Source organism: Quercus robur, chromosome 11 (assembly GCF_932294415.1).
Source record: "Quercus robur chromosome 11, dhQueRobu3.1, whole genome shotgun sequence".
In the NCBI taxonomy this organism is placed as follows: domain Eukaryota; kingdom Viridiplantae; phylum Streptophyta; class Magnoliopsida; order Fagales; family Fagaceae; genus Quercus; species Quercus robur.
This window is the reverse complement of record NC_065544.1, coordinates 55507850-55521508: the sequence shown is the minus strand read 5'-3', so window position 1 is coordinate 55521508 and position 13659 is coordinate 55507850. Positions and strand designations below refer to the sequence as shown.

The window sequence follows — 13659 nt, the reverse complement described above, 5'->3', positions numbered from 1 at the left end:
GTTCCGCCGATTTTTTCTCTGCCGAAACCCGGGATTTCTCTGCAACAGTAGCCCTCTTCTCGGCAGATTTGGCAATTTTCATTTTCTCCTTTGCCGCTTCCACAGCCTTTTCCTTATTGGCCCTCTCCCGACCAACCTCCTCAGAAAGATCCTTCACCCTTTCATTTAATATATGGGCTAGCTGGGCAGCCTGTTAAAAACAATGTTATTAATGCACGGCAATTCAAAGTTACACTGAATACAAAAATAAAAAATAAATAAATATAAGGACCTGTGCGAGAGGAAAATGATAATAATGAGAAAGAAGAGGACTAACCGCGATGGTGTGCCATTGGAGCCTTCTCCCCATGGATTCATCGGTTGCATCTGTAAATGTGCTTACGTTCGCGGGCAAGAGAAGGCCGTGAGCCAAGCTTTGGGTCACCCGACCCCCTTCACCCTTCTCCCAGCCCTGAACGCTCGCTTCAGCCGGAAGGTGCGTGCCGTCCAGCTCATACGATGGATGCCACAAAGGCGTCGGTCTGGAGGATGAGGCCACATTTGTCCTGACCTGGGCCTGCGGCTCTCGGATGGTGACACCCCGGGAAGGTTGAAGTGGAGATTGGACTTGGCCCTCTCTTGGGCTGGTGGAGGACTGATCGGCAAGCCTTTGCCTCTTACATTACCGCCCGGGAGCAGAGGGAGGTGGAGGATGAATGGGAGGAGCCGGGACGTGCCCTTGAGGTGCAGGCTACTGCTGCTGAACGGATTGGCTAGCACCAGGGATGAAATGGCTGACAGTCAAAGTCCTTCTGCTCACCATTTCTTAAGGAGCGGAGTGGATTCTGGAAGAGTTACTGGGCTCCACGGCTTCTTGCGCGGCTACTTGAACCGAATTCGCAGGTTCGGCTTGTATGGCTTCGCGCTGAACGGCCTCGTGACCTAGTTCCCGAGGATGCCTGGACGCTACTTCGGCCGATTCGTCCCTCACGGGCGCAAGTTCGTTCGAACAAGTATACCGTGGGCCGAGGTCACGGGCTTCTCCTACAGTGATGCTGGGGGGGGGGGGGGGGGGGAGGAAGTTCGCATACCGAATGTCTATGTAAGAGAGGAGTGGACTGTCTACAAGGAGGGCTTGATTGAAAGGTTGCCAAGTGGAGTATACCGGGTCTACACCGAGAATGAGGTGGGAAGCTTGAAGTTGCCCGTCCCGGTGAACGAAGATTTCAGACCTTAACAAGAAATTTAGGTCTCGGACATGGACTGTTCTGACTTCTTGAGTGAACACTGAATCATCTGCAGCAAAAAGAAGAAAACAAACCAAAGTTAGAGTAAATAATGTATTTACAATTTTGGGAAACATGAGAAATTAAAGGTTAGGACGAACCAACTTCACGTCGTGACAAAGGGGGAGGGATGTCACGGACAAACCAATTGCCGCACACCCGGACAAATTCCTCGGCGGACAAGAAATCAGTTGTACCCTGTTGTCTCTAGTCTTTAAGTAATAGTTTGACTTTTTCTTTCCACAGAGGCTGTATATGTGGTTTATGTCGTGGTGGTCTAACTGCAAGTCGAACGCTTGGTTCAGCTTGGCTACACAACTCACTACTCGGAAAAAGTGGGGGGGAAGTTAGTCGGCATTCAACCCGTAGTATCTAAGGGTGTTAAGTAGGAGGGGGTCTATGGGAAACCTAACCCCGCCTTCTAAGACGGACATCAGTGGGAAAAAGGCAGTGCCTACCCCTCTATGGAGAGCTATGTCACTTTCGTCACAATAAGCCAACTCCACATCATCAGGGATGCTAAAGGCTCGCCTAAAAGCGGCTAGGGGAGCTCCAGCGTTTAAAAGGTGAGCAAAACCCATTCTACGACTAGAAATTTAAAAGGGGACTCTAGGGAAGGAAACGAAAATAAAGGAAAGGGGGAAGAAAACTTACTTCTGGCTCCAAGGGAGAGGAGGATCCTGGGTTTGTGGACTGGAGCACAGGGGAATGCTCGGTAGAGAGAAATTTCGAAGTGACAAGAAAGTGAAAAGTGGGAAACTGAATTAGGATGGGTTATTAATAAGGGCTAGGGAAAGCATCAGTTGGTGTGCAATGAGTGACATTAATTAGCAATGATGAAGTAGAAAATGGGGTGACCTTAGAAATGCCCAGAGCAGTCCACACGTGTGCCTCGGTTTGTGAACCGTCAGGCAATAATGACTGCAGAGCCACAGGATCTGAAGCATCGCGTCTTTTGAGAAGCGCATTTATGGACCGCTGTAAACCCCAAGCACGTCCGTTAGGCTTCTTGGGTAAAACACTACCTCTCTGACTCCTTGATTCGTGAATCAAGGGGGGGCTATTGTACGACACCTAAACACCCAAACTCATATTGGGCCTTGGACCATGAATCAAAGATATGGGCCAAGGATCTAATCTACACATCGACAATAGCCCCAGCCCAGACCCACGAATAGCCACCAACGTGAACTGAGTATTGTCAGGGCACTTAGAAAGCGGATCGCATACGCCCTGCTCACAGGATACTCGGGAAACCGTTCCCGGTATTTATGCAGTTGCTCGGTCACGTCGCCTGGACACATCACCGTTTACGTGCCCGACAGAATCTAAGGAAACTCCGCTACTGAACATATTAACTGGAGTGGGAACCACTTCCAAGGCCACTCATACCTAAAAACCCTCTTAAGCCCATTAACATTGGACCCTTCTTTGCACTAAGGGAGGAGATTACGATGATCATCCCATTAACGAAGGCTATAAATAGGAGAAATGAATGGATAGATGAAGAGGCAATCCTGAGGGTAAGAAAAGAGTAAGAAAGAGAGAAAAAGAGAGAGGAGTTAATGTTGGGAAAAAGGGAGAAAAGTGTTTACATTGGGTCCCTTAACTTAGGACAACCCAAGGTAGGATACTCAGACCCACCAAATAAATAGATTGTGAGCCCAAGTAGTGGTTTGGCCCATCAAGCTTGTCTTTGGAGCTTACAATAATGATAATAAAATTGGATAAAATATGAGTTTTTGGGCTTTTTTCGTGATATCTTCTATCATAACCCAATTTAGATAATGAGACATAAAACATTTGTGATTAACGTAATAATAGAGCAAAAAATATTTCGGAAAACCCAATAACTTATTAGTGGTGTTTGAAAATAAATAGGTGGTACTCAAATAAAATTAGGTGTAAAAAAAAAGTACCCTAACAACTGGTATTTATACCAATTTACTGTAGTTGCAAATAATACATGATTTTTTTGTTCTTTGGTGGTAAAATAGTTTTTTTGCTAAAATACAATCATCATTGTGAATATTTTTATTGTTTTTGTTAAGTTTTTGGGTTGGAGAGTTGCTATTTGAGTTAGGCTAACTAGACTGATTGGAGAGAAGGGGCGGAATGCAAAAATAAAATAGAGAATTACTAAAAAAAAATTGGAACTAGGGAGGGCCAGCCGGGCCCCCCCGGGTCCGTCCTCGGTACACTGCCACAAGTTGTTTATATACAATGTGAAGAACGAAGAGTTGAGGAGCAATGTAGTTAAACTTAAAAGAATAAGGATCAATAGATGCATCCTCTCTTCCTCATTTTTCCAAGTTCACTTTTATCAATAGACATGTTTGTTGGAACTAAAAATAATGTTATTAAGCTCGCACTTAACAAGTTGTTTATATACAATGAGAAGAGCCAAGAGTTGAGGAGCAATGTGGTTAAACTTATAAGAATAAGGATCAATAGATGCATCCTCTCTTCCTCATTTTTCCAAGTTCACTTTTATCAATAGACATGTTTGTTGGAACTAAAAATAATGTTATTAAACTCGCTCTTAGTTCTTTTATGATTCATTTGGATAGATGCGTTTAAGAGAAAATTTTGGATTTCAATTTGTAGTTTAAGTAACTTTTATAGAGTATGGAGGTTTTTTTTTTAATTATTTTTTTAGAAATAGTAAATACTAGTTGCAAACTCATGTGATGCGTGTGGAAAAATGTAATATAATTATTTTATATAAAAATATAATGTAAATCTGTAAATTAAATAGTGCATGTGTTATTTAAAAATAATTTCTATTTTTGTAAGTTTTATGTAATAGAACATATAATGTATTTTGTATTCAATAACAATATATAGTAATAACGTGTGTTTGTGTGCGTGTATACATTAACGTAATTTAATAAATAGATTTAAATTATATAATTATAATATTGTTTTATATAAATGGAGAATATGTTATTAAAAGGATTTTTAAAAAATATTCCATAATCGGTCGACTAATTTGAACATATTCAAGAATATTAAAAAAAATGTACATCACCATTCCATGAAACACATGTGAAATTAATGTTACATTAATCTAAATATAAGTATAATGTCTATATTATTGTAACTTGAATTTTATGGCATTCTTATGAATATTTATAATTTTTATTGCTTTTTTAGGACCCATATCTCTAATTTTTAATACCTATTTTGTTTGTATTTAAACATAGGGGTGTAGGAGCATTTTTGAACAAAAAAAAATGAGGATCCTAAACAGGGCATGTCCCTTAAATGGTAGTATAGAATAAGAATAATACAAATAACAAAACTCAATTTGAATTCATACACCTTGGACCTAGGCTACTAATGTTTGCCTTTCACGTGCTTCAGTTTCGTCTGCAAGCTTTGTCTCTTGCACTAATTTGATTGGGTTTTGGCAGACAGACTTGAGTCATGACTGAAAAAATGGGAAAACACTCAAGAAATTATCCCATTGAAGGCCATACCAATCAATTTGTGGAGAGAACAATTGAATTTTTATAAAGAAAAAAAAATATGACAAGTGAGGAGGTTGTTATATATTGATGACTGTCAGAATTCCATTAATAGCAGCATGTGAAAAGTCTAGGTTAATTGAGAAACCCACGATAGAATTGGAGATAGAGTAACACCTGAATTTAAGGAGAGGCTCAATAAATATCAATAGGTAAATCAAAAAATAAAAAAGAAAGAAAGAAAATAAATGATGACATGACGTTTATGTGACTTAACAGAAGCGTAGCAACACGCTTCAATTTTAAATATATATAGAATGATTCATTGATTGGATCTAGTTTTGAAAATTGGGATTGTAAGTTAGTTTGAGCTCAACTTTGAGTCTAAAAACTTAAAAGCAATTTGGTTTGTAGTTTGATTTTTTTTTTTTTTTTTTTTTTTAATCCTAACTTTCTATTGTTGCCCTTAGGTTTTTTTTTTTTTTTTTTTTTTTTTTTAATAATTATTTTTAGGTCACCCCTCTAGTTTTTGGAGATCCATTAGATTTATAGGTTACGAAGATAACAGGTAACTTTCTTCTTCTTTCTCATACCCCTTTTCCCCGATTTAGAGATGACTTATGTGCGTTGCATGGTAAGTCACTAACAATAGTCTTACCGGTTACAAATTTATAGGATTAATTACCGGCAACAGGCAATAGGATTTAGCTAAGTTCCAACAAATTTGTAGCTAGGCTCAGACCAAGTTCTTTAAAAATGGGATTTTCAGGCTTGTTTGTGAATATACCATCCCACATATGAAAACAAATTTCACCTACAAGTTGAATCCTAGATTTCAAATATTGAAATGATAATATTTATTATTGTGAACACAGAATATGACCTAGCTACTACTGTTTTTTTCCCTTTAATTTATTCAATATTTTTGTTGACAACAAAATTAAGTTGAATAATCCAGATCTCCTTCTTGCTGCAATAGATGCCCAACTTGCTAATTTTGTAGAGAGAGCTGGTTTTAACTTTGTTTAAATGATTAATTAGAATACCAAGCACTCACTCCAGCAAATGAGCTATTTTTTTAAACATCTACTAAAGATACCAATTAAGAGGACAATTCCTCTCTAACCAAACACCAATTATGCAATCATACTCAAGAATTACAAGTTCTTTTAACAAATATCAGGCTAACCAATTGTGATCCCCTGCTCGCCTTTTCCATGAACCTATCTTTCTTGAGCTAATCAAAGAGAGAATCGCTATTTGCTGTTGCACTGGCCCCCTCTGAATTAGGAACAATAGCAATAGCCAAAAAAAAAAAAAAAAAAACCCGGTTAATGTAAACACGGATCAAGGTGACACAAAAGGACAGATGAAAAAACAGAGTAATGCAGACAGAGAATGTTTCAGGAAGCGAAGGAAAAGAAGGAGAAATTTGGTAAATAGAACGAAAATCAAGATTTAGCAAAAAGAAGATGACAGTGAGCAATGGCGATAAACGCGGAATGGAAAAGACTAAAAACAGAAGAAGAAAAAAAGATAAGAGAAGATTACAACGTTGGACCCACGGAAAGACAAAAAGAAAGATAATGAAAGCCAGCGAAGATTTGCACTTGCAATCCTTACTTGGAAATAGCGGTGAAGGGACGATTCGACTTGTTTGTACCAGTTGAAGACCAACAACTCAGCTTGAAAACGGGACCACTGACTCCTACCAACCTGACAGGGAATTGAATAATTCTTTGCACGGGAAAAAAAGTCTTACGGCACACGAAGTAAACAACCGCGTACCCACGAAAAAAAATTTAAAAAAAAAAAAAAAGGAGTCCAGTCAGCAATAGCATTAATAGTGGTATTTTGACCAGATGAAGCATCATTGTGCGGAATGGGAGCATCATTCTGACGAAGGGATGGAGCAGTAGATGATTCCTCATTTAGTTTTTTCAAAATGTTCTCAACAATTTCCTCTATAAACTCTGACTCTGGCCTGCAATTGGAAGTGTAACCACAGTTATATTTTTTAAAGAATACTAGTTAGTGAACCAACAGATCATACAATAAGAGGAAATGAGCCATGAAATGCAAAAATCTTATTGGTTATTCATTGAAATTTAATTGATTAACAGTATTTCCATGGCAATGAACGAACTAATTCAAAGTAACAGCTATAGATAATAACTATTTAAAAAAAAAAAATGATTTGATTATAGTTTTACAATTTCTTAATATATTATGAAAACCCAATTAATTAAATATTCAATATATTTAATATACATACAAAGGTAATATGTTTGTTTTAAAATTTGATAATATCAAATTATAGAAAAATCTTGATAAATTAGAAATTAAAAAAAAAAAAAATTTTCAAGATTATAATATCAGTATGAAAATATGGATGCTTACAGTATAAATAGTAAAAACATAAAACTAAAAAATATTGGCTTTGAATTGAAAAGGAAATCAACTACTATAGAACCGAGCATTCTCATCATCCAAACACATTCACAACAATTTGTGATTAGAAGCAGTACGTGTTATCTAAGTGGTGAACTTGTACCGATAGAAACCAGAGCACCCCGTCCCCAATCGCAACCCCTCTATCCAAACAGACCCATACTCTATGATCATCCAATCTATTGTTACATCAGATAAAAGGCAGCCCTACAATACCTAAGTCTCTGAATCCACACCACTCTAGAATGTCTGGAAACTATTCTAGTAATCTTTCCAATCAATCCATATCCACCCTTGCTTGTCCCCCTACCATTGTAATTTCGTTAAAATCTCCGATTCAAACCCATGAGGGATTTATTGTTGGCCGAGGTTAAGAGCAACGCCTAGGATTTTCTTAGCTGGTAGTTTTAGGGACTCCATAAAATCTAGTGGAACGCTAAGCGTTATCAACTCCCGAGTTTACCACTATGTCCATGTGATTCTGAGTAATGCTTCTTATCGAGAGATTGAATTCATTTTTCCAGAAAAGGAGCCAAGCTACCACCTCTGTTTCTACATGGAACCACAAACATGTTTGCATATTGCACCCTACACTGAACTCTTTCAACATAAGTCGTTTGACCTCCTCATCATCAAGAACACAATCAAGGGATCTTTGTTTCTCACTATTATATATCCTTGTGAGCTCGTGAACTGTACGTGGGTCCTAAGCCCAAGGCTATTCCAGCTTTAGGCAATTCAAGGATGCCTATAGGACTAGAAATTAACCAACCATCACACATAAATCTCCAATATTTTTATGAGCCTTCACGTAACGCCGCTCTTCTCTTTGCAATCTGTCCATCTTCTGCTACAACAAGAGACCATTCTTGCTCAAAATCATCCATCACTACCTTGCTGCCAATATCTTTATAACAAAACTAGTAAGTAATCATGTCTAAATATGAAAAATGATAGTTATTAATAGGTATTTGTTATGAAATATATTACTAATTAGGAATCCATGCAATTCACAAGAAAATTTAACATAATATAATTTTTAGAATATTTTATTTTATTTTTGTCTAAATATGAAATTTAATAATTATTGTAGTTATTAATAGACATTTATTATAATTCTTTTCGAAGCTTATTAATAGACATTTATCATAAATTTGTCACGAAAGAGTTCAACATTATACAAGTATAAATTGTGAAGTCTTAAAAGCATATATAACACAATATTATTATGACAAACAAAAATCAAATAAATTTAGTTTTTATATATCATAGACTATAGATATATATTATATAAAAAAAAAAATCATATATGTACATATTATATTACCGATTTGGTTTCAAATGAAAGCCTGCCAAGTTTGCAGCCTCTTCAAAATTTCCCTTTTGTTCTCGCACCTCTGATGGAGACACGTCATAGAAAATAGGAAGCACCCTTTGATTTAGCACCCTATTGCATTCCATGATTTTCGCCAGCTCATCTCGGCACCGATCTGAAGTAGCATAGCTTTTCGAGAACACCACAACTGCCATCCTTGATGTCTCAATTGCCTTCATCAGTTCGGTCCGATTAAATTCCCCTCTACTACACGCACAAATCTTTTTACGATCTAAAGCGGCAAAGAGATGGCAGGCAAAGGTTGTGTGGGTATCTTCCCCCCAAAAACTAACGAAGACCTCATACTCATAACTCAATTCTGAGGTCGATGAGGATGGAGCAAAGGAAGGACTCATGATTGCAAAAGACAAAGACCTAATGGAGGTAAAAACCCGTGCGCTGGCCTAAACTCGAGGGCAAACAAGAAAGAACTAGTTGTTTCTTTAGGATTTCTCTTCTTCTCCTCTCTCTGGATTTTAGCTTTTTCACTCAAACAGCAAAGCAGCAAAAACTGGTTGTCTTTTTTTTTTTTTTTTTTTTTTTTTGATGGGAGGATTTCTCTCTTCTTCTTTTTTCTCTTCCAAGTTCTTTCTCTTCCTCTTTTTTCTGTCTTTTGCAAGTTTTCCAAAGTAGCGTGAATAGCTAGCATATGGCGTGAAAACCGGAAGAGTTGGGTCCTACTTTCACAAAAGAAGGAAAAAGCTTTTTTTTTTTTTTTTTAATCGTAAGTGAAATAATGTTGTATTTATATATATATATATATCTTCATTATTCAAAATCTATATAATTTGTTACAAATATTTAAAAGGATAATTTACATGTCACATAACTCTCTTTCTTCCATTTTTCAAATAACTTTAAATAGTACTCCTATCGTAAATAAACTTAATTTTTTCATTAAAAAAAAGTGACAGCTCATTAATAATAAATAAAAAAATACTTAGATAATATTTAATAGATTACATTGTGATAGTTATATTAGTAATAGTAATAACACAAGTTAGTAGTTATAGATGGTAGATCACTTGTATCCTTAACAAAAGTAATGACAGATCACTTAACTCATTCCCTAACTAAGTAGTCTCTAGCTTATAATTTGTTTGGTTCTTTTAGGCTTTGATTGTTTTTTTTTTTTTTTTTTACTGTTCAATAAAGTTTCCTTTTCCATTAAAATAAAAAAAAGGTACAAGTTTGAATTGTCAAATGCCTTTTAAACTTGTGTCCTTTTAATATTAAAAAAATATAAAAATCTATTTGAAATTTAAATTGTCCAAGTTCACGTGGGTAGTGTGAGGGCACACTTTCACACTTAACGTTTCCTTCTTTGTGTTTCATTTAAAAAAAAGAAAAAAGTTGTTAGAAAAATTGACAAAAGAAATAAAGAAAAATTACCAAAATCTGAAAAATTGTCGAAAGCTGAAAAAGTTATCCAAAAAATTATCCAAAAATGTGTTGTTACAGGGTACCTTACTTTGCCCGTTAACACAATCTCTATTTATTTTACTAAAAACTGAAAATAATAATAAAAATTACCATTCACAAAAAAAATTACTGTTTATAAGCCAAAATGTACTATTCATGTTTCATGAATAGTGCAATAGGTGTTGGTTTAAAAAAAAAAAAACTGAAACGCGTTTTGCCTGGAGACGTCAATGCAAAACGCAGTACCTAAACCCAACCTAAGAAGAAAAACAGAAGTGGAGCAAGTTTGGACGAAAGATGAAGTAGAAGAAAAAATAAAGACAGAGGAGATGAAGAATGATCCGCGAAGTGGCGTCGCTGCCAAAAAAGTAGATGTGCAAGGTTTGGTTTTTTTTTTTTTTTTTTTTTTCGTAGACTTTACAGGCCGATTTTTATTTTTCGACCGATATTCAATATTTTTTCTGGAATGACCAGTACGTCTCGGTATTTGGAGCGAAATGAAACAACCATGTTTCTGTTTCCGGCCTAAGCACTGGTACGGTCGGAATTTGTCATACTAATGCTTAAATTCAAGCGTAGTATTTATTATTGTAATGCTTCGTTTAGCCACATTAGCGTAGCATTTATTGTTGCTACGCTCTTGTATAGCCACATCAGCGCCATGACATAATTTATTTTCTTTACTTCTTTCTTTTTTATTTTTTGATTTACCTATTGATATTTATTGAGTCACTCTTTAAATTCAAGTGGTACTCTATTTCCAATTCTACTGTGTGTGTCTCAATTAACCTAGACTTTTCACATGCTGTTATTATATGGAATTTTGACAATCATCAATAGATACCAACCTCCTCACTTGTCATATTTTTGTTTCTTTATAAATTTTCAATTGTTCTCTCCACAAATTGATTGGTATGGCCTTCAATGGAATAATTTTTTGAGTGTTTTTCCCATTTTTTCAGTCATGACTCAAGTCCGTCCACCAAAACCCAATCAAATTAGTGTAAGAGACAAAGCTTGCAAATGAAATTGAAGCACGTGAGAGGCAAACATTAGTAGCCTAGGTCCAAAGTGTATGAACTCAAACTTAGTTTTATTATTTGTATTATTCTTATTCTATATTACTATTTAAGGAGTTTCCTCCATTTGAGATCTTCATTTTTTTGTTCAAAAATGCCCTTACACCCCTTTGTTTAAGTACAAACAAAATAGGTATTAAAATTTAGAGATATGGGTCCTAAAAAAGCAATAAAATTTATAAATATTCATAAGAATTCCTTAAAATTTAAGTTACAATAATATAGACATTATACTTATATTTAAATTAATGTAACATTTTACATGTGTTCCATGGAATGGTGATGTACATTTTTCAAAAAAATAAAATAAAAACGGATCATTAATCCAAGACCAGAATATTCGGAGGACTCTTCTGAACAAACAAATAATTGTCAGCAACGTTGTTTCTTTTTTTTTTCAAATCCAAAGAATTTTTCTTAATTTATACGTAGGTCATCGATTCAGCATTGGATAAAAAAGAGGGGTTGAAATACTCATAAATTTTTTCCAATAAATAATAAATAAATAGAAAAAAAATATTCTAATTATAATATAAAGGTAAATTCAATCTATTTATTAAATTACATTATATATATACATATATATAGACACACACAAACATTTTTACTATATTTTGTTATTGAATACAAAATACATTATATGTTCTACTACATAAAACTTATAAAAATAAAAATTATTTTTAAATAACACACACACTATTTAATTTACATTTTTACATTATATTTTTATATAAAATAATTATATTACATTTTTCCACACGCATCACATGAGTTTGCGACTAGATTTATTATTTGTAAAAAATAATTAAAAAAAAACCTCCATACTCTATAAAAGTTACTTAAACTACAAATTGAAATCCAAAATTTTCTCTTAAACGCATCTATCCAAATGAGTCATAAAAAAACAAAGAGCGAGTTTAATAGCATTATTTTTAGTTTTGACAAACATGTCTATTGATAAAATTGAACTTGGAAAAATGAGGAAGAGAGGATGCATCGATTGATCCTTATTCTTTTAAGTTTAACCACATTGCTCCTCAACTCTTGGCTCTTCACATTGTATATAAACAACTTGTTAAGAGAGAGCTTAATAACATTATTTTTAGTTCCAACAAACATGTCTATTGATAAAAGTGAACTTGGAAAAATGAGGAAGAGATGATGCATCTATTGATCCTTGTTCTTTTAAGTTTAACCACATTGCTCCTCAACTCTTGACTCTTCACATTGTATACAAACAACTTGTGGCAGTGTACCAAGGATGGACATAGGAGGGGATCGAGCGACCCTCCCTGGGGCCAACTTTTTTTTTTTTAGTAATTCTCTATTTCATTTTTGTATTTTTGCCCCTTCTCACCAATCAGTCTAGTTAGCCTAACTCAAATAGCAACTCTCCAACCCAAAAACTTAACAAAAACAATAAAAATATTCACAATTATGATTGTATTTTAGCAAAAAAAACTATTTTACACCAAATAACATTAAACTGGTATAAATACTAGTTGACTGTAGCAAGTTGTTAAAAATAAAATACAATATTTTATTAAAATTATATATTTTCTTTCAATTAAAAACTCAAATTCTCCCTCTTCCTTATTATTTTAATGAGTTGTTTATATTATTTTAAAATGAAGTAACAAAAAAATAGAACATTTGATATTGGGTGTATTGTAAAGTGAGGTAATAAAATAAATAAATTAGTTTTTTGAGATACTAAAAGGCAAAAGCTAAAATTTTTAGCATCACCATTGTAAATTCTCTAACTTAAAAAAATAAATAAAAATAAAAATCCTAGCCAGCCTAATATTAAAAAAAACATTATTTTGCTTTTGTTTTTATCTTTGTTGGTAGATGAATTCATCTTAATATATTTAGAAACAACGATTTTGTGTATTTATAATTTTTTAATAATATATGAATGTCTATTTGGATTTTTTTTCTTTATACTCCGGCCCCCTCTAGCTTAAAATCCTGAGTTCGTCCCTGCAGTGTACTATCATGATTTCTACTTGTTGAGGGCCATCTGTAGAGGCCCAGGCAGATAGAAAAGCCCAATAATGAGGGCTACAAAGAATTGACAAAATAAATAGCAAAAAACCCATTAGGCCCAAGCGGCAGGAATAATGGATTACAGGCCCAACAAATAAATAAATGGGTCATGAAGAGGCAAGCGGGCTCAAAGAAGCCAGGAAAGAAAGAAATAACATCCCATGGGCAGTGTATGAGGTAGAAAAGTGAGAAAGACTCACCGCAGGCCCAAGGCAATGCAAACTAAGAGAGTAAGGGGTTTATGGCAGGCCCATGAACCCCAAAGATAAGAATAAGGTTATTGGGTCAGGGAAACCCAATGAAGTTATTAAAAAGCTCATGGGAGTGCGGAATTAGCAAACGGGTTGAGGAAGCCCAAAGAAAGCAATTGGGTCGCGGATGCCCAAAGGAAAGCCCAAAGGGACATGGATATCATTGCCAAATATAGATTTGGGAAGTATTAGCCCATCATAGGCATCTTCAATATCAACAATTGTGCAGCAAGTGTGCTATAATATTTTACTATCAAATCGCTATTGTTTACATTAAAAGCAAAGTATTCAAACATT

At 34.9% G+C, this 13659-nt stretch overlaps 2 protein-coding genes across 2 annotated transcripts in view; one reads left to right on the top strand and one right to left on the bottom strand.

The window, feature by feature from the left end:
- Window positions 1-13659, top strand: part of LOC126705563 (pentatricopeptide repeat-containing protein At2g17210-like) — a 71150-nt gene that overhangs the window by 44301 nt on the left and 13190 nt on the right. The window lies entirely within an intron of this gene.
- On the bottom strand, window positions 5789-9157 carry LOC126705569 (disease resistance protein RPV1-like). The gene is made up of 2 exons (XM_050404630.1): window positions 8514-9157; window positions 5789-6719 (listed from the first exon to the last, which is right to left on the bottom strand). Exons 1-2 carry the CDS (start codon window positions 8915-8917, stop codon window positions 6494-6496), a joined length of 630 nt encoding a protein of 209 aa, XP_050260587.1. The 5' UTR covers window positions 8918-9157; the 3' UTR covers window positions 5789-6493.

Excerpts from the sequence above, each read along its gene's own strand:
- LOC126705569 (XM_050404630.1), bottom strand. The coding sequence starts at position 8,917 with ATGAGTCCTTCCTTTGCTCCATCCTCATCGACCTCAGAATTGAGTTAT. Across the intron at positions 6,720-8,513 it reads TTTCATTTGAAACCAAATCG|GCCAGAGTCAGAGTTTATAG; the intron begins GTAATATAATAT and ends TTCCAATTGCAG.